The 26765-nt window shown below is 48.4% G+C and overlaps 3 protein-coding genes across 4 annotated transcripts; 1 reads left to right on the top strand and 2 right to left on the bottom strand.

Annotated features, from left to right (window-relative positions):
* Positions 1-487: 487 nt before the first annotated feature.
* Positions 488-4526, bottom strand: mfsd13al (major facilitator superfamily domain containing 13a-like). 2 transcript variants are annotated; one of them, XM_077010136.1, is made up of 7 exons: positions 4464-4513; positions 4124-4304; positions 3209-3928; positions 2924-3078; positions 2482-2565; positions 1937-2077; positions 488-1525 (listed from the first exon to the last, which is right to left on the bottom strand). In XM_077010136.1, exons 2-7 carry the CDS (start codon positions 4289-4291, stop codon positions 1384-1386), a joined length of 1410 nt encoding a protein of 469 aa, XP_076866251.1. In that variant the 5' UTR covers positions 4292-4304; positions 4464-4513; the 3' UTR covers positions 488-1383. The 2 variants fall into 2 exon arrangements, with proteins under 2 accessions (XP_076866251.1, XP_076866250.1); XM_077010135.1 differs by having other exon boundaries at positions 489-1525; positions 4124-4526.
* A 106-nt stretch (positions 4527-4632) lies between these two features.
* cdr2a (cerebellar degeneration-related protein 2a) lies at positions 4633-12608 on the top strand. The gene is made up of 5 exons (XM_077010158.1): positions 4633-4914; positions 6009-6121; positions 7022-7170; positions 7842-8018; positions 8804-12608. Exons 1-5 carry the CDS (start codon positions 4833-4835, stop codon positions 9537-9539), a joined length of 1257 nt encoding a protein of 418 aa, XP_076866273.1. The 5' UTR covers positions 4633-4832; the 3' UTR covers positions 9540-12608.
* On the bottom strand, positions 12567-25719 carry sdr42e2 (short chain dehydrogenase/reductase family 42E, member 2). The gene is made up of 12 exons (XM_077010157.1): positions 25621-25719; positions 24170-24585; positions 23643-23738; positions 23324-23381; positions 23079-23197; positions 21984-22059; positions 20362-20444; positions 19288-19425; positions 19003-19068; positions 18802-18865; positions 18587-18660; positions 12567-14166 (listed from the first exon to the last, which is right to left on the bottom strand). The coding sequence occupies exons 2-12, from the start codon at positions 24545-24547 to the stop codon at positions 13933-13935; spliced, it is 1386 nt and encodes a 461-aa protein (XP_076866272.1). The 5' UTR covers positions 24548-24585; positions 25621-25719; the 3' UTR covers positions 12567-13932.
* Between the last annotated feature and the right edge of the window lie 1046 nt (positions 25720-26765).

The following is a 26765-nucleotide window of genomic DNA, read 5'->3' on the forward strand; positions in this document are numbered from 1 at the left end:
TAATCATCCTTTTTTGACCAACATATCCAGGATATTTACTCTGCATGATAAGAGATATACATTATGGGCAGAGTACTAACTAACTAACTAACTATACTCTCACAACTTCCTATTATTACTCCTTTATCCATATTTATTAGCTTTTCAGTTGTCTCCTCTACTGTCTTCTGTAGTATGTTTTACCTCCATCTGACTCTTTGGAGGAAGCAGTTATTTATTGGTGACTGCAGTGTTTTGTGTGGTATTTTTTATTGATGACTGCAGTGGTTTGTGTGGTATTTTTTTATTGGTGACTGCAGTGTTTTGTGTGGTATTTTTTTATTGATGACTGCAGTGTTTTGTGTGGTATTTTTTTATTGATGACTGCAGTGTTTTGTGTGGTATTTTTTATTGGTGACTGCAGTGGTTTGTGTGGTATTTTTTTATTGGTGACTGCAGTATTTTGTGTGACATGTTTCTATCCATCGGCCACAAGTACCTGCTGAGGATCTGAAGTGTTTTAATACTTCAGTATATATTATGTGACTGTAATCATCCTTTTTTGACCAACATATCACAACTTCCTATTATTACTCCTTTATCCATATGAGCATAGTGAATACAGTGAGGATATACAGTGACTTTGAAAAGGAAAAGAACCATACTTTTGGCAACACATTCGTCTTTATGTTTTTAACTCAGTCCTCTCACAATCCACACCAAACATTACATTCACACGGATGTAGATTCTGGATGTCACTGAAGACCTTTGCTCACTGAGCATTGCCAAGTGCATATTCGGTTTACGATATAACAGCAACCCATAAAACTAAAAGTGGTCCCAAGAAAATGCTGCACCAAGAATGAACAGCAGAAAAGACACAACGTTCTAAAAAGTATTTGCAAAGTGCATGAAATTTGATCTATAGAAAAAAACATTTCAAGAATGTTTACATTCAGTCCAGCTTTGGTAAACAATGTTTTCACACAAACTTGGGTGTGTATCAAAAACAGTGCCCTTTTCTCACAGACAGGTTAACCATCAAATAATGTGGCATGAACGTGGTATGTAAATGATCAAAACACACTAGTTCAGCAGCGTGTCACTCACAGTGGGTTGTGACTGGGAAACATTTCTCTCCACCCTGTCCCACATAATTTAAATAGAAATACAGTACATTTAGTGTCCTCTGCAAAGGGTTTTAGTAAACTCAGCTTATAGCCCACATAAGAATATTCCCGTTATCAACAGTTATACTGTTTCAAAACTACATCCAATTGAGGATATCTCTACTCATAAATCATAACTACTCTCTTTATAATAACCCCATTTTCAATAACCCGGCCTAAAATATAAATATATTCATTATAAGAAGAGGGCATCTATGCCAAAATAATCCTAAATCATCCCTCTGTGTACTTCATGTCTGTTGTATGACTGTTCCTGATGGAGAACGGCCTCCAGGCAATCAGCTGCAGTGTGGTCACACACACCGGCACCACACACACCAAGTAGAACATGACGTTGTGTAGGGCCTCCAGTGCACTGGTGGAGGGAGAGAGTGAGAAAGGATTATTATTATATCATTGTCCTATCATAAATGTGTAACCTTCTCCACGCACTAGAGGGAGCCACTGGTCTCCGTGTGAAGCGAATTGTGTCGGTTCGTGTGGAATGAAACCGTACTGGGACGGGGTTCGTTTTACATGAGGGCGTTTGTATGTGCATGTATGAAGGTCCTGGTGTGATTTCATGTGCATGTTTGTGTGTGTGTGTGTGTGTGTGTGTGCGTGTGTGTATGTGAGAAAGAGAGAGAGAGAGATGGTCAGATGGTCACCACACTGACCAATCACAGTGTGTGGTTGTAATGGCAGTCTTGCCATGTGCTGCTCCTCAACTGTCAGATCCAGGAGGCCAGGAGGAGCAGACAGGAGTGAGGGCGTGCGGAGCCTTTACCTGGGGTCTGCGGCTTGTCCGTCTTTCATCTCCTCGTAGCCGTAGAGGTTCAGAATGGAGACCACCAACATGGGGGCCAGGGACTGCGCAGGTTTAGTGAACAGGGCATTGGTTCCAAAAACCATAGACGAGAGCGGTGAGCTGGATTACACAGGAAATACAGAATCACCAGAAATCTCAGCGGGATCTTAACCAGCACACACGCAGCCCACTCCACTCACACAGCAGATCATCCAGCCTGGCAGTGCTGGATTATGGAACACATTGATCAGCTGGATTACAAAAAAAATGTTTCAATCGAATAAAATCTGTAATAAAGGCAATAAAGTGAAAGATAAATGGAAGAAGAACTAATCTGCCTAATGGGCAGTGCGCCCACAATTAGGAAGCACCTGTAGACCATGAGGGGCAGAAGGGGCAGGATCGTGGGGCAGGATCGTGGGGCAGGATCGAGGGGCAGGATCGAGGGGCAGGATCGTGGGGCAGAAGGGGCAGGATCGTGGGGCAGGATCGTGGGGCAGAAGGGGCAGGATCGTGGGGCCTACCTGCGCTTGTACTTCGTCATGTCCGAGTCGATGATGTCAGCCAGCGGTAGACCAAAGAGGCTAAACGCCGCCTGGACCAGAACCCTGGCACATGGGCAGAGAAATGCACCCGACCAATTTAGCATCTGCACCACACGCGCGCGCACACACGCACACACACGGCTCAGGAGATCTTCCTGGGATCCATGTCTACTTAGCGTTGTAGCTCAGCACTGTAATAACACAATGTGTTGTACACAAAGTTCCTGGTTTGTGTGAATTTTGTATCTCCAGATTGACTAAACTGTTGCCGTCACCACGAACACTGTTTCAACAACAATTACTACGTCATGTTCGACTTTTTCTTATTTTGCCATCTTTAAGCTCAGAGAACCACAAAGCGCCTTCAGGGCCCAGGGTTGGGTGGTCGGGTGGTCAGATGGCGTTCCTCATGAGAACTTACATGGTGCCCGTGATGAAGAGAGCCAGGCAGTAGTAGTGGCTCGGACCCAAGAGCAGCATGAGACCTGCAGCCCCGGCCTCCACACAGAAGGTCAGCAGGATCAGCCGGTAGTAGCCAAACACATGGAGCAAACGCTGGCAACTCAACACCAGCAGCTGGTGAGGAACCATGAAGGAGAAGATATGACTGGAGCACTAATGACCCAAAAATACATGTGGGATCCACGTAGAAATTCAGAAGATCTCAAAGAAGGGTAAAGTTTACCCTCCCCCGTGCTGCCGTTACCTGAGGGCAGATGAAACCAGCCCCGTACATGAAGCTCTTCGCCAGAGAGGGAAGGACATCGGGGGGGATGAGGTGCTCCACGAAGATCATGGCAAAGTTGTGGCAGAAGGCCACCATGAAGACCTGGAAGAAGTTCATCACCACAAACAGCTGGAAGTCCCGGTTGGTGATGATCTGCCACGTCATGGTGGCCACGGAGGAGAGCGAGAGAGGAGCCTGCTGAGGGCTCGTCTCGCCGACCTTCTCGTCGAAGCGGCTCTCACTGTACAAGCCCGTGTACACCATGCAGGTGCAGCCCAGCACCGCCACCAGCACGCAGAAACCCTGGAAGGCGGCAAAGTCCTCCATGTTTCTGGAGACCAGGCTGCAGAAGAGCACGCTGGAGGAGCCGGCCAGCGAGGCCACCTGGTTGTACTTGATCAGCCTCAGTCTGTTGTCGTGCTGCGCGGAGATCTCGGCGAAGAGCGCGCACTGGGCCAGCAGCACGAAGGTGAGCATGCCGTCGAAGGCGCACAGCGTGACCACCAGGTGCACGCCGCTCACCCACTCGCCCGGTTCGTACACCCTCCAGGGGAACCAGGCCAGCAGGAAGGCCAGACCGTAGAACAGGGCGCCGTACAGGATGGAGAGCCTTCGGCGTGAGCAGCAGGGCACGCGCGAGTTGTCCTGCAGGTAACCGAAGAGCGGGTCGTTCACCGCGTTCCAGATCATGTAGACTACCTGTGCAGAGTGCCAGGCCAGAGACGACCAGGAAACCAGAAAAACCAGGAAACGGGGAGAGAACGTGCATTGTTAGTGCCTCATACACGACATGTGGAATCAAAAAGGCTTTCACAGTCCAGCCTGGAGAAGCCACAGCATTTACACTCACTCACAACTCAGAGATCAACTTTTCTCAACAACAGGTTCACTCACCTGGGACTGGTGGAAGGCTGCTTCGGATATTCTGTACTTGTTCAAGAATAATTTGACGTAATAGAAAGAGAAGATGCTGTTCATCATGCTGGAGCCGAGTGTGGTCATGGCGAAGGCCACGGAGGCTGGATGAATGGACCATTTAAGATGCTTCATGATGCCCAACATGCTGCCTGGACACCTCGCGCCCCCGAAAGGTCAACAATAAGAGATGAATTAAACCTTCTGAAGACGAGATACATCTATATTTTTTAAAAGGCGCAAATAGCGCAAAAATGCGCAAATCCCAACGACGGTATCGCTCTTTAATCGACTATAAAGCTGTATTAAAACGATATACCTCTACATTCAAACCCCCGCACTGTCTCGGCACCTTGTCCAACCCCGTCGCGTTGTGTACGGAAGTAGGCGTATCCGGCAGTCACGTGACACGCACTAGTAAAAAGACATTGGATAATAAACTCGCTTCGGTCAAATCCCTCTTCTCCTCATTGGTCCACGAGGTGTCACTCAAGCTGTTGGTCACGGTGGGAGCCCCGCCCCCTACTACCGAGCGCGGTGTGCCACGTTGCTGCGACACCGGGAGTGTAGGACGCTGGACCCACACCGGTGTGTTTACGCCCCACAGAGACACTAATGTGATAAACACACACAGTTGTAGGAGCCAGACGGGTGTTTTTATCTGTGCGTGTCCTCAAACGAGCCGAAGATGCTCGCAGACGTGATGGTGGAGGAGGAATTTGGACCCGCCGGAGCGGAACTGTGGTACAGCAGGACGGACCTGGAGCAGGGTAAGATCTGGAGATGAACGCCGCTTTGGCAGTGAGCGGTGATCATGCCATTTAGACGTCTTATACAGTTGTATTGGGCGTCATGAAAGATAGTTTTCTCTCGTGGGCAAATATAATGTTTATTTTTTATATATATAATTCACATAATGGCTCCCTGTGCAAAAGGGGTAAAATATTATCGGCCTCGCAAAATGTTAATGCGTTTTTATTTGCATGTATTTGCATGTTTGCATGTATTTGCATATTCGGTAATATATTTTTCCTGAACAAAGTTGTTACATTGTAAATGTAATTGATGACTGCGTTCCCAGAGCAACGGCATGGTTGTGTCAGTTGAAGGTCACGCCCATAGAAACCCTCTACCCTCTCTCTCCCCTCTCTCCTCCTACCCTCTACCCTCTCTCTCCCCTCTCTCCTCCTACCCTCTACCCTCTCTCTCCCCTCTCTCCTCCTACCCTCTACCCTCTCTCTCCCCTCTCTCCTCCTACCCTCTACCCTCTCTCTCCCCTCTCTCCTCCTACCCTCTACCCTCTCTCTCCCCTCTCTCCTCCTACCCTCTACCCTCTCTCTCCCCTCTCTCCTCCTACCCTCTACCCTCTCTCTCCCCTCTCTCCTCCTACCCTCTACCCTCTCTCTCCCCTCTCTCCTCCTACCCTCTACCCTCTCTCTCCTCTCCCCTCTCGTGCTGATGCTGTGAGCAGCTGGAGTGTGTCTAGGCCTAGTGCTTTGTTCAGTTTACAAAAACAGCTTTAGATTATGTGTGTTTTGGACCATACCACGCGCTCAAGCGTTAGATCTGTGTGTTTTTATGAAGTACAACTCTTTTCGTTCAGTGTAAATTCATGTTTGCATAAGTTCTTGCTTAGTGATCTTATTTTATTAAACATTTGCATGTGTTGCCATGTATGTTCGATCGGCCATGATTGTGAAGTTGTTTGTGGGAATTGTAGTTGATGTGTCTTGTGTCTTGACTCACTTTCCTGCCTCTGAGCTAACAGGATGTCCTGAGACACTAGTCACTCTCTCTCTGCTTAAAGCTTTACTGTTGCTTCTGTGTGTGTGTGTGTGTGTGTGTGTGTGTGTGTGTGTGCCAGATCTACACTTAGCGGCAGAGTTGGGCAAGACCCTGCTAGAGCGGAACCACGAGTTGGAGCATGGCCTTCAGCAGATGTACACCACCAACCATGAGCAGCTGCAGGAGATCGAGGTTCGTCTTCCCCTCCAGCTCCACACTGTGGTATTTAGATCATGAACGCACATCTCCTGCTGACCAGAGACGGCCCTCCTGCGCATGCTGGTGTGATCAACAGCATCGTGGTCCAGGGTTGTGATTATTTACAGGAACATCCAGGAACATTTACACTGAGTCCATACAAGAAACTACTTCATTGTCTTAAATGCTTGGGCCATGGCTGGAAATGGTCCACAGACTTTTGTGTCCCGCCCCCACGTGAGGGGACGTCCCTCTGCCTGCTCTCATTGTCTGGGCTATTTTAAACTGTCCTTGTGTCTGGAGGAAAAGGCGTCAACACACAGCAGGTTTCCGTCCTGTCAGTCAGTTCTTACCTGGGTCAGAACTCAGGACCTTAGTGTACACTTAGAGGAATGTTCCTTAAAATGCTAGTGTAACCTTCTGCTTCACAGACGTGTGTGTGTGGGTGTGTGTGTGTGTGTGTGTGGGTGTGTGTGTGTGTGTGTGTGTGTCCACCCAGCCATTACCTCTGCTCATGGAGGACCTTTATCCACCAAACCAAACTCTTTGTTGATTTACTCTGTTAGATGTGCACTTCTGATGTACACGTTGAAATGTCGATAAGTATGAAGAATTGGGCATGAGCTGTTTAGTCAATCAGGAGGCAGTGAATTTTACTAATAGTAAATTTAATAAAAACGTGTTGCGCTTCAAAGTGTTCTTCAGATTTGAGGTTAATAGAAATAAAATGATGGACATGTATAACATAAATACCTTCTTCTGAATTTCTGCTTATGTAGGCGGTGTTATCATAAGTTAGCCAGAAACCACCTCCCCAGTTTTCAGTGTTAACACACACAACATTAAAGTGTGTGTGTGTGTGTGTGTGTGTGTGTGTGTGTGTTTCTCACCCAGTACTTGAACAAGCAGGTGGATCTCCTGAGACAGATGAATGACCATCATGCTAAAGTGTACGAGCACCTGGACGTGGCGGCACGAGAGCTGGAGAGGAGTAACCACAGCCTGCTGCAGGACAAGCGTGCGGCCCAGGGCAAGATCCAGAGGTGGGGGGGCAGGACGTGGGGCTGGGGGGGCAGGGCGCGGGGCTGGGGGGGGCGGCAGGGCGCGGGGCTGGGGGGGCAGGACGTGGGGCTGGGGGGGCAGGACGTGGGGCTGGGGGGGCAGGGCGCGGGGCTGGGGGGTCAGGACGCGGGGCTGGGGGGTCAGGACGTGGGGCTGGGGGGGCAGGGCGCGGGGCTGGGGGGGGCGGCAGGACGCGGGGCTGGGGGGGCAGGACGTGGGGCTGGGGGGGCAGGGCGCGGGGCTGGGGGGTCAGGACGTGGGGCTGGGGGGGCAGGGCGCGGGGCTGGGGGGGCAGGGCGCGGGGCTGGGGGGGGCGGCAGGGCACAGGGCTGCGGGGTGGTGGTGTAGCTCGACCTTCAGCCCCCTGGACACGTATCAAGCCCTGCGGGTCCACGCTGCTTAATATCTCATGTCTCTTCCATTCATGTCTCAACCTGTCACACATGTATCAGACGCTTCATGAGCAGAATGGAGCAGACTGTAGACATGTTAGCTGATTTAACCTCACGTGTCCTTTCATTAACCTCTAAACACTAGCGGTCATGTAGAAGTGGCGTATGCTGACGCAGCATGGGTGTAGTTTCTGCATGGGCGGTGCAGATTAAAACGAGTGTGTCATCCTCCCCTCCCCCCTCCCCCCCCCTCCTTCCAGCCTGACGGAGAGCGTCGAGGGCTTGCACGCGCACATGGAGGTCCTGCAAAGGCAGGTGGAGGAGATGAAGGTGGCGCAGGTGGAGCCCTTCAGGAGGGAGCGGGCGGAGGTGCGGCGGGCCCTGGCCGCACACAGCATCTCCTGCCTGAAGGAGCTGCAGGACCTGCGTGAGGACAGGTGGGTCTGCGGGGGCGTCTGCGGGGCGTCTGCGCGTCACATCGTCTGCATGCTCCACCCCAAGACATACTAGTCGAACCTGCCAAATCTCACAAGGCGTTCATTCTTTCTTTCCTTCACATACACAAAGCCAGGCGTCTGCGCTTGCAATGTTAACATAGACAGTTGTTCCACTAGTAGGGCTGGGCCTTGTGGTAATCTGACTGACAACACGGATGTCAATCAAATGTTCAGCCCTCTCGTAGGGAAACCTGATTGGCCACGCGTGGTTCCGCCTCCTTTCGAGCTGTCTCGCTTCTATATGACCTGTTCTGATGTCTACCTGCTGACTGAGCAGCTTATTCTAATCCAGACACCATAATCCACCCCACCATCCCTTAGTCCAGCAGATTTAATCTGGTTTTCCTCTAAGAGGTGCTAACAGGTCTTATAAGCTACTGGTGATTTTGGTTTTGTGCCTGTTGTATATATGGCAACGAATAGGCAGAATTGTTCTTAGTGAATTGATATAAAATCAAATACTTCTTCCTGCTCACTTAAACATCGGCATATAGCAAAATACTATGTGCAGAGATTGTGAGTATAGTTTGAGCTTGACCCACGCTGCAGTCTGCAGATTGCTTGGCATGTGCATATAGTCTCAACAACAACAAAAAACCCACAATACTGCATGAAACTGGTTCACAAGCTCCCACACATTCGTCTTCTGGAATATTTCATGCCCAAAGGTAAAGGCCAGACTAGAGCGCCAGAGGTCTAACCAGGCGTCTCCGTGTTCTCCGCAGGCGTCTGTATCCGGGCAGCCGGGAGCGCTCGTGGCCGGATCTGGACCCCGAGGGGCTGGAGGAGGAGCGGTCCCGTCTGCGGGACGCCCTGCGGGACCTGCGGGTGCAGCTGGCGACGGAGCGTGAGCGGCGGGAGTCCTCGGAGCGAGCCACGGAGACGGCGGCCCGCGAGAGAGAGGCGCTGGAGCGGCGGGTGGAGGTGCTGCAGCAGGCAGAGCGCCGTCGGGCGGAGCTGGAGGCCGAGGTGGAGGAGGTACGGCAGCTGTGGCGATCGGAGACACGGCGCGGCCGGCCCACGGACGCTCTCCCGCACGACGTGGCGTTCCCGTCGGAGGAAGAGGAGGAGGAGGAAGAGGAGGACGAGGAACACGAGAGGCGGGGCGGAGGCGTCAGGGCCGAGGAGCTACGGCGGGGTCACGCGCGCACATGCGCCCGGCGGTCTCCGCGGGACGGGACCAGACGCGGGGTCTCGCTGCTGAGTGAGGTGGACGCCCAGTACAGTGCCCTGCAGGCCCAGTACGACGAGCTCCTGCACCGCACGCACCGCCCCACCGACGCCCTGAGCCACAAGGCCGTGCAGACGCCCGCCGCACACGCCTGCACCCGCCCACCTGCCTCCGCCCACCAGCTCCACCAGCCCGAGTACAAGGCCCTTTTTGAGGAGATCTTCACCCGCATTCAGAAGACCAAAGAGGACCTGAAGGAGAACAGGGCCACATCGAGTCAGGAGCACTGACTCTGAAATGGTGGTGGAGCTCTTGGGCTGTGGGTGGTGTAGACTTGACCGCAGTATTATCAACAGCCTCCGTCCGCTCACGATGGGCTGTGCACTGACCTCTTGTTCTGCATGTGTGTTTGATGAAGGTGTGTAGAAGATGGCTGACCTTGAGTCTCCTCGGGCTGCCGTGGCCTTCGTGCGTGTTGTACTACCTACACCTGTGCCTACATCCCACAATAGTGATGGCGTATCTGATTACGGTCTGATACGGTAGTGATGTGTCTGATTTGATCCAACTCCTCATGTTTTGTACCAACACCTTATCTGGCAAAGTTCAGCCGATTGTAAACATGGACCTCCAAGTTTAGCCGTGTGTGACGGTGACGTATGATTGGACCTCCGAGTTTAGCCGTGTGTGACGGTGACGTATGATTGGACCTCCGAGTTTAGCCGTGTGTGATGGTGACGTATGATTGGACCTCCGAGTTTAGCCGTGTGTGATGGTGACGTATGATTGGACCTCTGAGTTTGCCCGTGTGTGACGGTGACGTATGATTGGAGCTCTGCTTCAGTTTGCTGCTGTGTACCTGTTGTTGTGACTGTCTTTTTTTTTTTTTTTTGTAGGGCCGCTCTGCCTTTTTGGACTCTGTTGAGAAACTAACCTCTTACTGCTCAGTTTGTGTCTGGACAGTCTTGAATATAGTGGTGTGCTCTTTGTAATTATCAACACGGATCATATATCAACACTGAATGAATGTAAATCAATTTATGTAAATCAAGAGTTATGGCCTCGCTGCTGAAGGTTTAAGTCCAGTCTGGGACTAAGCTTTATTACCAACGAAACGCACAACACAGTGCTGGTCGTCCAGCTGGTTGCTGGTTGATTATTTGGTTAGAGCTCAGTTGACGACTTTAAGCTCGTCCGTATCATCCTTGATCAAATAGTGCACCTCAACGGAGTTGTGTAGCAATGTAATGGCAAGTCTGAACTTGGAGCTAATGCAGCATGCTGTGTGTGTGTGTGTGTGTGTGTGTGTGTGTGTGTGTGTGTGTGTGTGTGTGTGTGTGTGTGTGTGTGTGTGTGTGTTGTCCTCCCTGTGCACCGTCTGTCACTTTGCATCTCTGCACTTAATAGTCAGGTGTTTTTGTTTACTTCTATTTATTTGCTTTGACCTCGAGACACTTTTGCGATGTATTTAATTGAATGTGTTGCCGTTTCTTTAGTTGTTTCACTGGGTTGGGCTCCTCGTGGGAACAGGCCCGGCTGTGGTTCGACAGGCCCGGCTGTGGTTCGACAGGCCCGGCTGGCGTGCTGTTCGGAGTGAGCTGCGTCTGACACTTAATCCCTCGAGAGTGCCAGACACCTCCACACTGGCTCTGCTCTCTTGATGGATTAAATGTATTAGAGTGTGTATTAAATATTAACCTGATTTCGTCTCACGTTATGCTCTGCTTTAGCAGAGACCTGTTGAACTGCTCACTGGATTGCATTACTAACCGTTTTACTAGTATTAAGTACAGGTGTAATCTGACAGCTTCTTATAGGATATAAAGGAAGTGTACTGTTGAAATAGTTTTTTTTTAACAAATCATGTGACACCCGACACCTAACGCCAGGAACAACGTTCTCATTGTTTTCCACCGCCTGACCGTTTCACGTTCTGTTGGTGGTGTGTGTGTGAAAAGGCATGGTATGAAAATATTCCTGTTCTGTTTGTTTGTGCACATTATCACAATGTCTAGAAGAGAAAAGGCCAAAAATGTGGATTACAATCTGGGAGTTGTTGGGTTGGGTGTGGGGTGGCTGAAATGCACACAGGCGGATCCGTTGTGCAAGACGAATTCCTAGAGGACAGAGCAGGTAAATCGGACGCTGTCACCGTGGGTTACGGCGATGAGGGATTGTGTTTTGGCATTCCCTGCTCTCAGTGCGTCTTTCATAGAGGCGGAGCAGCGCCACATTCTTGTTTTCCAGTTGCTTGTTGTTCACAACACGGCATGACGACCTCTCCCGATCTGTTTCTTTAAGAATCGAAATGTGGCTGGTGTGAGAAATTCCCCTCACTGTTCAAGCTGGCCGTCCTGTATCCCTGCACACACCCTGCGTGCTGAGACCAGAGTACGCCCCCTAGTGGTGGTGTTGTAAGTTAAAGGTAATGGTAAGATTGACTATGTAGGTATTGCTGTTGAATCAGGAGGGAAGGCTGGTGCGGACTGTGAGTGGCTGATCGCCCAACGTGCTGGTCACAACGTCCGAGGCTAAAGAAGCCGACACATATTGGATACGAATATTCCTAGTCTGACCTCTGCCTCGTCCGGGTCATCCTAGTCTGACCTCTGCCTCGTCCCGGCCCGTCTGGGTAATCCTAGTCTGACCTCTGCCTCGTCCCGGCCCGTCTGGGTAATCCTAGTCTGACCTCTGCCTCGTCCCGGCCCATCTGGGTCATCCTAGTCTGACCTCTGCCTCATCCCGGCCCGTCTGGATGTTTTTGTTTTTTTACATTTTTATTGTTATTGAAAATGTTTGGGGGGGGGGACACAAATATGCATAAACTGTTAATGGTGCTGAACTGCATTAATTCATTATAGTTAAATGCCATAGAAACCTTTACATCTAGAGCATGTATGAATTCTTCCAGTGGCATGAACACAGACCAACACCTGCTTAGGGCGTAAAGCGTCTAATAAAGCACGATCTGCAGAAGTCTGCCTGCCTGTGGTCTGCTCCTTTAAATTTTGTTTTAGAACTGTAAAGAATCTGATTGGCTGCCTGTTTAAATCAAAGGCAGACTGACACTTTAACACCACTAAGGTGATCAAGCATTGTTCTCTTTATGTAGACGGAGACTCTTTAACACATACAACCCTATAAAGACTTCAGATGAAGGTTTTGAAGAGTCTGACGAATGTTGGATGCCCTGACTTTACCGGCTCCCTCCTGGGCCAAATCTGATGATCATGGATAAACTTTTGCAAGACAGATCACTGAATTTGCAATACAAATTTCACAAGAAAAAAATTACAATCGCATTTATTGACCTAATTTACAGCAGTTAAAATGTTTAATGCCCAAAACTCAGTAAGAAGGCAAAATCGAAAGTTAATTATTCACAACTGCTAATTACAGGAACAACATAGGAGATTATTTGTGTAAGATCAAAGCAACTTTTGAAACGTTGGATTATATGCTGTTCAATTAAACATAGAAACTCTGAGTTTAGTCAAAATCCATTCAGACTATTAAAATGACAGAATTAGAAGGTGCCCATATATTTAAATGAACATTCATTGGTCTTCGCTGTGTTTTGCTAATGCTTTCATTTTCAGGACACTCCATAATTAACTGGACTGGATTTAATGGACAGCTAGGTCTGTTATGTCAAGGGCTTCATTTTCCATTCACAAAAGAGCCAATAAAAGTTCTCGAATCAATTCTAGACGTGGTGACCATTAGTTCACTCACAAGAAAGAAAACATGTTCTAGAGTTGATTCTAGATGTGGCCATGGGTTCATTCATAAGAGCAAACAGGTTCTAGATGTGGTATTTTTACCTGTTGTGCCAATTCCATCACCAAAACAAAGCCATCATGGTCAGATCCTTACCAGTGGCACTGTTTAAGATTTATGAAACTTTGTGTGGTCTTTCTCCTGCAGTGTGTTACTGGTTTAGCTAATATTGTTCATAACCTGACTCGAGTGCAATTAGGCCCAGTGCAGGGCCGTGTGGGTTTAATGCAGGATTAATGATGAGGAACCAGCCACTTAAACCCTTAAGTTTTGTAAAGAGAAGCATAAGTTTTGCGTCCAGATCTATGCAAATATATGTGGTGCTTTTTGATAAAATATTTTAACACATTTGAAATAATGACTTACTGTTTTAGGACATGAATTACCTGACACAACCACACACACACAAATGAAAACCCCTTTTTGAGTACCTTCTGCGTGTGATCGGAGACTTCTCAGATGGTACGAGACATCGTTAAACATGGTAACACTGTATGCTGGGTTATATTAATAACAGAGAGGACTCATCTGTTCAGAAACTGCCTCTCACCATCAATCCAAATGTAGTGTGATGTTCTCGTGTAAGTCCCTTTAAGATGTACTGCTGTTCCCTTAAGATCACACTAATACGTACTGGCACCTACTTCTAGAACATCTAAGAAAATTAAGGATACTGACCCAGGATCAGTTTCTGTCCTGTCCGCTAAGATACAAAGAAAAAAAAACTAAGATCTCTGATAATTGACACCATTGTCTGAGTGTACAGGCAGTAACCTGCTCTGGGCAATGATGTATGAGATGTGTTCAGAGATGTACACTGCCTGCAGCTATGGAATTGCACTTTGTGATTCTAACTTCCCAACATATCCGACAAAGGTGGGTTTTTATTTCCCCTCTCTGGGATTAAAGTTCCCACCAGCCAGGGCGGAGCATCAGGACGGCCAGCCCAACTGCCGGGACCAGCAGGAAGAGGAGGAGGAGGCGGAGTGTGTCCAGGAGGGCGGAGCCAGAGCGGAGTGGGCGGGCCTGCAAGTACTGCTCCACTGAGTCTGCCAAGCTGTACTTCACAGGTGCGAAGCCCAGGTCCCGACGCGCCTTGTCTATCCGGAAGGTGTGGCTTACAGCTATGTTCCTCACCTGAGAGAGAGAGAGAGAGACGAAAAGGCAGACGGTCCATGTCAGGGGCCCCGACCCGGACCAGGGGTGCTGTTGGCAGGGAATGGCACAGTAGATACCCCATAATCCCAGATCAGATTAGATACCCCATAATCCCGGATCAGAGTAGATACCCCATAATCCCGGATCAGAGTAGATACCCCATAATCCCGGATCAGAGTAGATACCCCATAATCCCGGATCAGATTAGATACCCCATAATCCCGGATCAGAGCGCATCCAGGCCGAGGGGCAGAGGGTTCAGAATGTTTTTCCCCACCTGCTGGTGCTGGCAGAGAGAATCACAGTCCTGCTCTGTTCAGTGGCGCTCCAGCTATAATAAACCAAACTTAACTCTGATAGCTCTTCATGAGTGTGGATCACGTTGGGCTGCACACACACACAGAGCTACCCAGCACTCTCCTTACCAAAGACAAAGAGCCTCGTTTTACCAGGTCGCCCCTACAGACCCACCCAGGTCTCCAGCAGGTCCTGCCCTGGGCAGACCCCGGGGCGGCAAGGTCCACCTCTCTCCGTCTGGCTAACCCTGCCAGGAGATCCGATTCTCCGGGGGTCACGTTGGTTAATGGGCTCAATGAACTCTTTTTACATGGCATTACTTTTCCATTCAACAGCATCCTCCTGATGGTTGGCGTGCGAGAGCGCCCCCCGGGCCTCAGACTGGGTAGTGCAGGGCGGCTTGGACGGCCTGGCCCAGGAGAACACCTCCAACACCTCTCCTCTTACTGACTCCAGATTATGTATCGCTACGGAAACTCTCCAGCAGGCTAGAGGCCAGTGCAGGAGCAGGTCCTCATTACCTCTCAACATCTCAGACTCACTTTGTACACACACACACACACACACACACACACACACACACACACACACACACGCTTACGTTCATGCGCACATTCCCAAAATACACCACTGTGCTCTAGATACACACCAACACACACAAGCACTGACTCATACAAACATACAAACAGCCATTCATGCACTCACTGAGAATTGCTAGGACTGAACTGTGTGTGCAAAGTTGAAAGTGAGACTCTAAAACATTTTATCTGGCACCATCTAGTGGACAGACAAGAAAAAACTAAACCCTCTTCACATGATCTCAGGAGTATTTGATAAATGACCCGTCCCTGAATGCTGCCTTAGGATCCGGTCTGTTTGGGTTCCCTGGTTTTTGTCATATGGCAGAAGTCAGTCAGTGCATGAAGCTCTGTGCTGTTTGGCTCAACACTCAAGGCACCACTGTCTCAACATCTCTGGAACATTAAGGGTTAAGCACACACATATACACACAAACATACACACAAACATTCTCTCTCCAAGTCACTTCAAAGTAACTTAATATTAATACCATATTCACACCATATTTATACTGTATTAATACCACATTCATACCAGTATTGTGGATCAACATATCTGATCTGATACACCTGTGAACTAGTGACCTTACAAATCCTCTTTGACCTACACTCTCAAGTCAGCTACATGATAAAGTGGCCTCTTAGATTGTGTGTGTGTGTGTGTGTGTGTGTGTGTGTGTGTGCGTGATATGATGAACTGAGACCGTAACCCAAGATGCCCTGCTCTGGCTACACACGTTGCCAAAGCAACAAGCCCCCTTGCACCAGTACTATGAGCACAGATGTCAGCTCAGATAGCAGCCCTGTGTACACCCGCCAGCTCACCATTCTGATAGTAAACACGTCCATGTGCACATGCGCGTGTCTGTGTGTGTCCTTCAGTCACGGCGAAGAGTGACACACTCTACCATTCAATTAGTTAATCGCCTGTTACAGCTCGTTAACGCCGTCAAATCAAGTGACTGCATCCTGCTCAAACATCACCATGACAACTTCGCCATGGCAACAATGCCACGACAGGCGACGGAGGAGGGAGGATGGAGAAGGGAGGAGGGATTGTTACCAATTGGTACTAGTAAATACCAAATGCTCAGTGCATTCTAAGGTAAATTATGGTGTCCCACAAGTATCTGTACTGGGCCTCATATTATTCTCATTATATATGCTACCACTCGGCACCATCATTCGTAGGCATGGTATTAGCTTCCATTGCTATGCAGATGATACTCAGTTGTATATATCTTCCAATCCGGATGATATCACTACTACTCTCAAGATTGAGAACTGCGTCCAGGACATTAAAAACTGGATGGCGTATAATTTTCTTCAACTAAATTCTGATAAGACTGAGGTGCTGATTCTTGGACCTAAAGCTGCTAGAAGCAATTAGGCTGATTCCCCTTACCCTAGATGGTTTTTCATTAACACCTAAATCTACCGCAAAAAGCTTAGGTGTCACTATTGATTCGGATCTTTCATTTGACACACATATATGCAACGTCACCAAGGCTGCCTTTTTCCATTTATGTAATATCGCCAAGCTGAGACACTTACTTTCGTTAGCTGATGCAGAGAAGCTGGTCCATGCTTTTGTCTCGTCGAAATTGGACTACTGTAATGGTCTTCCAATTGGATGCTCTAAACCAGGGGTATTTAATTATATTTTTCCGCGGTGCAATAGCAGATAGCTGTGACCTGAGGTCCGTCCGGGGGGGGGGGGGGGGGGGGGGGGGGTGTTTGTTGTGGCGAAGTAAGTTGCCCAAGACTGCCCAATGCAGCGCCAGCAGCTCCGGACCTCTCTCCCCTGCTCGCTCTCCTCCTGGCGCGAAGCCTGGCGCCTGTTATGTGTTTGTCTGTGCCAGTGTTCGTCAGTCTTCCCGTGTGTGTGCCTAACCCGTTTTTCCCTCTTGTGCCACTATGTGTAAGCATGCCTGTGTGTGTGTTTGTGAATGTTCCGTTTGGTGTGTCTAACGTCTTTTCCCCCGTCTTCCCAGGGAGGGTGTGCTAGGCGATTCGTAGAGGACGCTTCGCCAAGGGCAGTCACCTCCCAGACGCAGGACTGAACGCGTCGGATCCGCCCATCGTCGTGGGTTCGGGGCACTCGGTCCTGTTGGCACCCCGGGACGGGTAGTGCCCTTGGAGGGGGCGTCTGTCACGTTGAGGACCCCGGCCCCTCCCTTTTGGGCGTGTGTAAACGTTGTCCACGTGCTTTGTCTGCGTCAGTGTATATTCGTGGTTAGGGTTATGTCGTGTGATTAATAAGTCTCACCTGTGAATCGTCTCGTGATCATGTGGGGATAATGTGGTTCGTCTATTTAATGTGCGCTCGCGCAGTGTCCTGTGCTCGTCGTTGTCTAAGTCTGCACGTTGTGTGCCGTGTTCATGTTAATCGTGCGCTAATTGCGCAGTATCTGTGTAAATTAAAGAGGTGATTGTGCGTAAACCATCGGACTCGTGTCTCGTCCGTCTCTCCGACGCAAACGTCACATTAACTAAGGCTAGAAAATTTGATCATATTAGTTCCACTCTCGCAGGATTGCACTGGGTTCCGATTAAATATCGAATTGAATTAAAAATTCTTCTGTTAACCTATAAGGCATTAAATGGTCTTGTCCCACAATATCTGAGCTTACTACAACCCATCTCGCCCTTTGTGCTCCCAAAATGTTGGATTTCTCCTAGTTCCAAAAATTTGTAAGACTACAGCAGGAGGCAGAGCTTTCTCCTTTAAAGCCCCTCAATTATGGAATAGCCTTCCAGCTCCAATCCGAGATTTTGACACAGTTCCAGTTTTTAAATCTAGACTTAAGACTCACCTATTTAATCAAGCCTTCAGTTAATATTACCCTTATAAGGTGTAGGGGCTTGGGGGCTCCAAGATGTTGAGATTTCTGGTAATCTGAGATGTTGATGCTGTCATCCAGCTGTGTCATGGCATCACTCTAGTTGTGACAATGATTTGACTGGAAAGCAATGTCTCAGTGAGCCCTCATGCCTGTGGTCACCTCTGAACCCCTCCCTTTAGTTATGCTGCTATAGATTAGCCTGCCAGAGCCACATGCTGATCATTAATCACCAATGGTGGTTTAAATTGATCCACACACTCAGTCTTTATTGTCTATCTTTTTGCATGCTTCTACCCAAGACAATTGCATGCAAGCACCTACAAGCACCTGGGAGATGGTCTGGTTTGCCGGTGGATGTACTGATCCGGGGTTGGATGTGCCATTGCCGCAAGAGGACACGCTGATGCTAGCTCCTACCTGAGGCCCAACATCTACACTGAAGGGACTGTGACTACTTGGCCGGGGAACAAGGACCTTAAACATTATCTGTAGAACCACCTTTTGTCCACAAATACGGACTTGGGCCGCCCAATGGAGGATGGGTTCCCTTTTGAGTCTTGGTCCTCCTGAGGTTTCTTCCTAATCCCCACCATCATAAGGGAACAGGGAGGAGGAGGAGGAGGAGGAGGATGGAGGAGGGAGGAGGAGGAGGAGGAGGAGGAGGAGGAGGAAGGGTACCTCGTTCCTCGTAAGGAGGAGTGGGATCTCTGCCACAGGCTTCAGGGCCACGTGCAGCCACTCCATGAACATGGCTGCAAGAGAAGAGACACACGAATGGTGAACCCGTCTGATCACCCACAGCAGCTGGTCCACATCACACTACAGCAGGATCTACTGAAGAACAAGTGAATGGATGAAGTGAGTCGGGAGTGTCCTGGTAGTTCAGGAGGTACCTGCTGAGTAGACGAGAGGAACCGGGAGGTGGATGAGTGGACGACTGTGGCCCAGTCGTTCAAACTAGAGAGAGAGAAGAAACAGTGTCTGTAACGAATGGCCTGAACCCATGTGGTGTATGACCGCCGTCAGGGTCCAAACCCCGACACCGGAGCAGTAAAACTGGACAACCGTCTGTTCTGGAGAACGCCGCTGCTCACCAGGGGCGTCAGCCATTCGAAGACGTTAACGGACTCCCCGTCGTTGATGAAGTAGGCCTGTCCGCTCTGGAAACAGTGCAGCGGGCGTTCAAACAGGGAGAGTAGTGAGCTCAAGGCTATGGTGGGGGGCTGTGTGTGTGTGTGTGTGTGTGTGTGTGTGTGTGTGTGTGTGTGTGTGTGTGTGTGTGTGTGTGTGTGTGTGTGTGTGTGTCTGTGTGTGTGTGTGTGTGTGCGTGCGCGCGTGTGTGTGTGTGTGTGCGCGCGTGTGTGTGTAGGGTCACGTACCGCCACACACCCTCTCTCTGGCGACAGTGCATCTGCAGCCAGCACGTGTGCCATGACCAGGTTCTCCACGTGCACCCAGTTCATTCGTGCATTAGGGTCTCCAAAACTGAAACTGAATAACCTCCTCTCCACGTTCACCTAGAAGAAGAGGGGAGGAGGGGAGGAGATGGGAAGAGGAGAAGATAGGAAGAGATGGAGGAGAGGAGGTTATGAGATGGGAGGAGAGGAGATAACATCATGGAGGAGAAGATGATTAATCCTAGAAATAAAATTTATATCATCTGAGACTGACGCTGCAAGAAAACGACTCAGATTGCTGAGATTCCCACTAGTGTGGAGCCTGATGCACCAGTGAGACTAATGAACACACACTCATCACTCATAGCTCGTGTGTCTGAGAGTTACACAAGGTGCAGTTCTTTGTCCAGAAGAGACTCCTAGCAGTTTGTCTACTAGTAACCAAATAGGAAAGGTACAGAAAGGGGGTTGTGTGAATGGGGCGGGTGTGTGTGTGTGTGAGTGTGAGTGTGTGTGTGTGTGTGAGTGTGTGTGTGTGTGTGTGTGTGTGTGTGTGTGAGTGTATGTGTGTGTGTAAGTGTGTGAGTGTATGTGTGTGTGTGTGTGTGTGAGTGTGTGTGTGTGTGTGTGTGTGTGTGTGTGTGTGTGTGTGTGTGTGTGTGTGTGTGTGTGTGTGTGTGTGTGTGTGTGTGTGTGTGAGTATGTGTGTGTGTCTCGAGTAAGTGGGAGTCCCGAGAGGAACAGGATGGTAACTGGAGCTGCTTACAGAGTCTATTAATAATAAACAGTGTTGGGCTCACTGGGCCAGCTGAGTAAGAGAGAGAGAGAGAGGGAGAGGGAGAGAGAGAAACAGAGAGAGAGAGAGTGAGGAGAGATAAGTGTGAAGAGAGGAAATTACTGGGATAAGAGAAATACTAAAGCAATTAAAGCAAACAAGTAAAGGGTGACAGTGAAACATTGAGAGACAGTCAGAAGGAGAGAAAGACAGGCAGAGGGAGAGAAAGACAGACAGAGAGATGAAAGACGAGGTATTTCACCATTTGACTTCACCCCTACCATTACTCTATGGAGATGTCTCCTCTCTTCCGGTCCGTAGATTCCGGAAGGCCGTAACACACACGTACGGAGCAGGCCACCACCTTAATAACAACAACACACACACACACACACACACACACACACACACACACACACACGAGACCACACAAGGCTTCAAATGACTTTTTCCATAATCACTAATTGAATGCATATGAGAAGTGTGTAGATGGGGGTATATCATGACCTCCATAGACTGTACTTAATTGAATAGGTAAATAAGTCTGGTGTCAGGTTCCTTCAGGCTGGGCATCTGTCACCTATGGAATCTAACAGGGGCTTCCACGAGAAGAAGAAAGAGTGGGAACCCTTTTCAGACCAGGTCAAGCACATGTGAACCTTCCATGGCGTCCAGCAGATCCACCACTGCTGTCTCAACACAACGTCATGTATCTTGGAAAACCAGAGTTTCTGTAGAAGATCTACCAGAGCTTCTGTAGAAGATCAACCAGAGTTTCTGTAGAAGATCTACCAGAGCTTCTGTAGAAGATCTACCAGAGTTTCTGTAGAAGATCTACCAGAGTTTATGTAGATCTACCAGAGCTTCTGTAGAAGATCTACCAGAGTTTATGTAGAAGATCTACCAGAGTTTATGTAGAAGATCTACCAGAGCTTCTGTAGAAGATCTACCAGAGCTTCTGTAGGCTGTGGCAATGTGCAGACCTCTTGTGTCGGTAACTGATGAAAGTAAAATCGCGCTCATCCTTGAGATATGTGGCATTCACTACTGCAATCTTGAGATCACAAGAAAAACAACTTATAATAGTAATTTAGTGGTACACACAAAAGACAAAAACTCAGGAATTCTGCAGTCTTCTGAATTACGAAGCTGCATTTGAATAATGTCATTTTGCAGGTTGGTGGATGCATGCGCTCGTCATCATGCACGCGCACATTTGAGTGTATTGGAGATTTTATCAGACACAACAGTGTTGGGTTTAGCGAGCGCTTCGCCTTGTTAAGCCTGTGTCTAAATTTAAACTGGTGTCAGTGGGTCCTACTGGGTTTGGTTGCAGACTACACATTACCATAGCAGCCGTTACCTCAGTACCTCACACACACACACACACACACACACACATACACACACACACACACACACACACACACACACACACACACACACACACACACACACACACACACACACACAAACACGCATGCATACATGCACACGCACATGCGCAGACACACACACAAACAAGCACGCATGCACTCATGCACACACACACAAACGCGCACACACGCGCACACACGCGCACACACGCGCACACACACGCACACACACACACTCATTTTCACACATACACACACACACACACACACACACACACAAACACGCACGCACGCACACACACACGCACACACACACACACATGCACACACACACACACACACACACACACACTCATTCATACACACACACACACACACACACACAGACACACACACTCACACACACACACATGCACGCACACACGCACACTGGATGTTTGAAGGAAAAGAGAGATGGCTTCCTCTTATTGCTACTGTATGCTAATAACAGTATCAGCTTCAAAAGGCAGTGAGATTCAGTTTCGTACCTTTTAATAATCTTCCGTTAGCAGCGATGACCATGCAGTCAGCCACAGCTTTAGTTCTGGAGTAATGGTCTATGTGCTAAACACAAACCAAAGGGCAGTTAGTTCATGCTTCTCATCAGCATACAGAAATACATATAGATATATAGAATATGAATCTAGAATCTAGAATCTAGAATATGTATTAATATAAAATAAATATATAATATATTAAGTTGCTTAATAAATGTGCTGTTTCAGAAGTTGGAGAGGCAGATAACCAGTGGACCAGTGGACATGGTTATCTGACTTTCACCCTCTGATGAAAGTCACCGTATGTCAGTCTAAAAAATGATTGACACCGACACCATTTACTGCACGCTGTTTGATAGGTGCGTGTGCATTACGGGCTGGTAGCGGATAACGTGGAGAACTCGGGGCAGCACACGTGCATGAGAGGGTCAGGTTGGCTCGCTCCATCTCATTATCCTTCCCTAAGCCCTCTCTCTCTCTCTCTCTCTCTCCCTTTCTCTGGGTTCAGAGAGTTTAGACTTGCGTGTATCCATCTCAAGTGTTGTGAACGTCAGTACAGAAAACATGCAAGCCGTTTCCCTCAATGACTTTCCTTTCATTACCCATCACAGTCATGGACACAGAACATGATTCCATGTTTAAATACATATACAGAGTAGTTCCTACTGGCTAAAGGTTCAGTTATGGACACAGTAACAGACACATACTGACACGGCAGCTGTTCTGGGACATTGAGACAACAGACTGACACAGCTACAACTCCGTCGATTAACTCTTACTGGGACTTCATCGAATCTTCGTTTCAGTAAAGTACCGTGCAAGCAACTGGGATTGTTCAATGTTAGGAAAACGTACTGGGGAAAGATATTGATGAATCGCAGAGCAGAGGAACTCTGAGACCAGACTTTGAAATGTTTAAACACACAGTCGTAAGAGACGGTGTTATTGTCGGGTTAGGGTTAAGAGACAAAAATTGTATATATGTAATCAGACCGAAATAAATAATACATAAACTCTAGTTCAGTCCTGGTTGATGTGATAGAAGCAAAACCACAGCAAACGCCATTTTATGTCCCCGTTTCTCACCATGTGCAGAGGGACAAAGGGGACAGAGTCCTCGTCTCCGTCCTCAATGGGCCTGCCAGCAAACACCACGTTCACCGTGCTGGTGTAGACCAGCCTGGAGATATCCCGCTCACGACACACTGCGACACACACACACACACACACAAGTTCTCCACCTCCATTTCCGAGGGACTCATGTCAGTGCCACCATTGCACCAACAGTGTTAGGGAACTGTGTTGACTGAGACTGGGATCCTGATTCTTACCATTGATGACGTTGTCCGTGCCCCCTACGTTGACGGACTCCACATGCTCCTTCCTCAGCTGAAGGGGCGAGACCATAACAACAGAATTGCCCTCACGTGTACCACAAATGGAGCTACTACAAATATGTCCAGATCTGTTTAAATCTCCTCTGAGTCCAGCGCTGGAGTTTTAGGTGCTCTACCGTTCAGGTCATTACAGAACAATGAATAACAAAGCCCTAAACATCACATTAGACAAACTGAGTGGAGTTCTCCTCATGAAGACACATGTTCTTAATGACGGAGGAGCCAGTAGATGTGGGTGCTGCTGTCTACTGACCTGCTCTGGGCCGGACATCCCACAGGAAGCCGTGTGGAAGACACAGTCCACCTCAGCACACGCCTTATACAGGGTGTCATAGTCCCGGATATCACCCTGCACAGAACACACATTTTCACACACCCAGGTTTGGCCTGCTGAGGTAAAGTCTGAGGTAAAGTCTGAGGTAAAGTCTGAGGAAAGGCTGAGGTAAAGTCTGAGGTAAACTCCTCCTCCTCCTGATGAAGAACTGTATAAAATAAATTAACAAATGTAGCAGGCGAGGGAGACGGACCCCTTGTCTCTTCTCCTCCTGACGAAGTTTCAGAACTCTGTGGCTACAACACGCTTTAGTCCCTGATGCTGCTAACACCTGTGCAGGCAGGACTATCAGGACCAGAAACACTGCGTCTGAAACTCGAGGCTGCGACCCAGACGTCCCTCGCCCTGCTGGGCACCTGGTGTTCTGCTGCTTCTGTTTCTTCCTGCTGCACAGCTCTCCACACACACACACACACACACACACACACACACACACACACACACACCTGCAGGAAGACGGCCCCCTCCGGGATCTCCCAGCACGGCGGGTGAACGTCCAGCAGTATGACGCCGGTCCCTCGCCTGGCCAGCGCCCTCCCCAGCCTGAAGCCGAAGAACCCGGCCCCCCCTGTCACCAGCGCCTTTCCCCCGGGCCTCCGCGGCTGCTCGGGACCCTCCATCCTGGGGGAGGCCACGCAGTCCGGGCTGCTGCACCAGGAGCCCACTGCCCCGCTCGCCCTGTGACGGACCGGGCCGGTGGCACCACCACCCAGCGTTCTGCTCCCCGGCGCGGGGGTTTGCGTGCGCCACCCGCTAGCGCCTGGCTCCAGGAGGCAGGAGCAGGACAGGTGCTCCGTCCCACACAGGGAGCCGTTCTCCTTCATGATGCGTGGTGGGTTCAGACACCTCCTCCGTGGGCAGCCTGTAAAGAGGGTGGGCACCGTGAAACGGACCTGCGCCAGTGTAAGTGGCAGAGTGCATAATTTACTGCCCACGGTGAAGGGGGGGTGAAGCAAACATTCCTTACCCACTGGTCAGTCAGTTGAGACCAGTGCCTTAACCTGCTTCTATAATAAATTGAATTCACTCATGTTAGCAATTCAATCAGCCCACTTAGCATATTTATGAGAACACAACATACAAAGACAGTCACAGAACTCCCTGTCAGAACTCCCTGTCCACTAAATGTTCTTTTTCTTTTCCATGCGTAAATGTATAATATAATAAACGTATCTCTGCCAGTATTTCATGCAGGAAACCGCAGCAAAAAAACCCCAACAGAAAGCCTTGGATAAATGAACCGTTCCTCAGGTGTAGTACAGAGAAGCTCCGTATGCATGACACTGTAACTGAGAGACGCGTAACACACGTTTGGTCTGTGCGTCCTTGCGTACCAAACTTACGCTGGCAGAGTATTAAAGGTGTTACCGTTTCTACTGAAAGTGATTCTGGACCGAGGTAACACGCACATATTTACCATTTACTGATGTCCAATACTTCAACAACACATCACAATGAGATCAACTACAATATAAAAGAAAACGCTGTTTCTGAACCTTTCCAAAAGGCCTCAACTGAAAAAACACGAAATAACTAATAAACTCTATGATCTATTATATACCACACGCCCGATTAAAAGTGCTTGTGTTAATAAAACAGACCAGTGCAAAGAAGGAATGATTTATATATCCAACCTGCCGCAGAGGTCCGTCTGGGTGTATTACACCGTCATTAATAATACTGCCAGAATGCCCAAAGTAAACCATACTTTCAAAGTAAATGATTGAATGAAATTTAATACAGGAAACAATAAAGCGAAATTCACTGCCAACACTGTATTCCAACAGAGTGCCTAATCCCCGTTAACTAGTCAATAAACATGTAATTAACGGTAAAGATTGATGAAGCTGCCCGGGTTGAGATGATCAATACAGTCATACATGAGCTGTACCGTTACCTGTTCATCACTCGTCATTCGTCCTGTGATAATTCCTCCAGCTACATGCATGTCGTGTCCTCCTCTCCTCCTCCTCCTCCTCCTTCAGCAGCTCCTTCTCCTTGATACCTGCACCTGTCCATCACCTGCGGCTCTCCAACACTCCTACCGTAAAGCGCCGAGTAGGGGACACGGGGCTGAGGGTAAAGAATAAGAGTATCTAACGTTGCGTTTTATGTTTAACAATTTGGTCAGCAGACTACAAAAAAATCTGCAATGTATCGGTCTGATCAGACATTTATTACATTAACTAGTCAGTAAGGATCCCGTATTAACTGTTTCCTTGGACGCAGAGAAAACGTTCGTTTGAACGGACGTTACTGTTCGTAAAGATGTAAAACCATTTATGATAGACACTATCGTGATTAATTTACGTTCATTTAACCGTCCGCCACAGTCTCAGCCAGCAGGTACTGTTAACACAGGTGGTCTCATGTGGACTATATGGGTCATGCATCTCTCCTTAGAGGGTTATTTCTGGTCAGTGCAGATATTACAAGTGTGTGTTGTGTTTGGTTTCTGAAGAGACAGGATGAATAATGTATTAACATGGTTTCCCCTCGCAGTTTGAGCACGGTAAATGCTCCTAAATTCTTCACAGATGGAACACAGTGCTTATAAGAAGAAATTAAAAGTCCCAAGGTTGAGATGAGACACTTTATACAATCATTTCAGAAAGAGGACATTTAGTCTCACGTACCTTAGTCTTTGCAAAAAATTTATATTAATACTGTGGTCATATCAGTAGGCCTGTGGAGGACGACAAATATAATGCCAACAAATGTCAAAAAACAAATAAATACAAATGATTACAAAAACCATTTTGTTGTTATTTACTGCACTGAGGTTATCTTCTGCCTATTATGTGTGTCCATGTATCTGTGCTGTTTGTGTTTTATTGTGTTCTAATGAGATTCTCTAAATACACCATCATGTATACATGTGTCAGCTGTCATTATGAGGCCCAAGTATCCAGAATCAGTCCAAAAAAAATTAAATTTTTTAATTTAATTACAACAGTAAGATGCTGTTTTTTGTAAAATACGGTAATACTGTGAATAGGAAATAGTTATTTACAGTATTAAAGTATGCTAAGAAGAAGTAAA

Source organism: Brachyhypopomus gauderio, chromosome 6, assembly GCF_052324685.1.
Source record: "Brachyhypopomus gauderio isolate BG-103 chromosome 6, BGAUD_0.2, whole genome shotgun sequence".
Classification (NCBI taxonomy): Eukaryota; Metazoa; Chordata; class Actinopteri; order Gymnotiformes; family Hypopomidae; genus Brachyhypopomus; species Brachyhypopomus gauderio.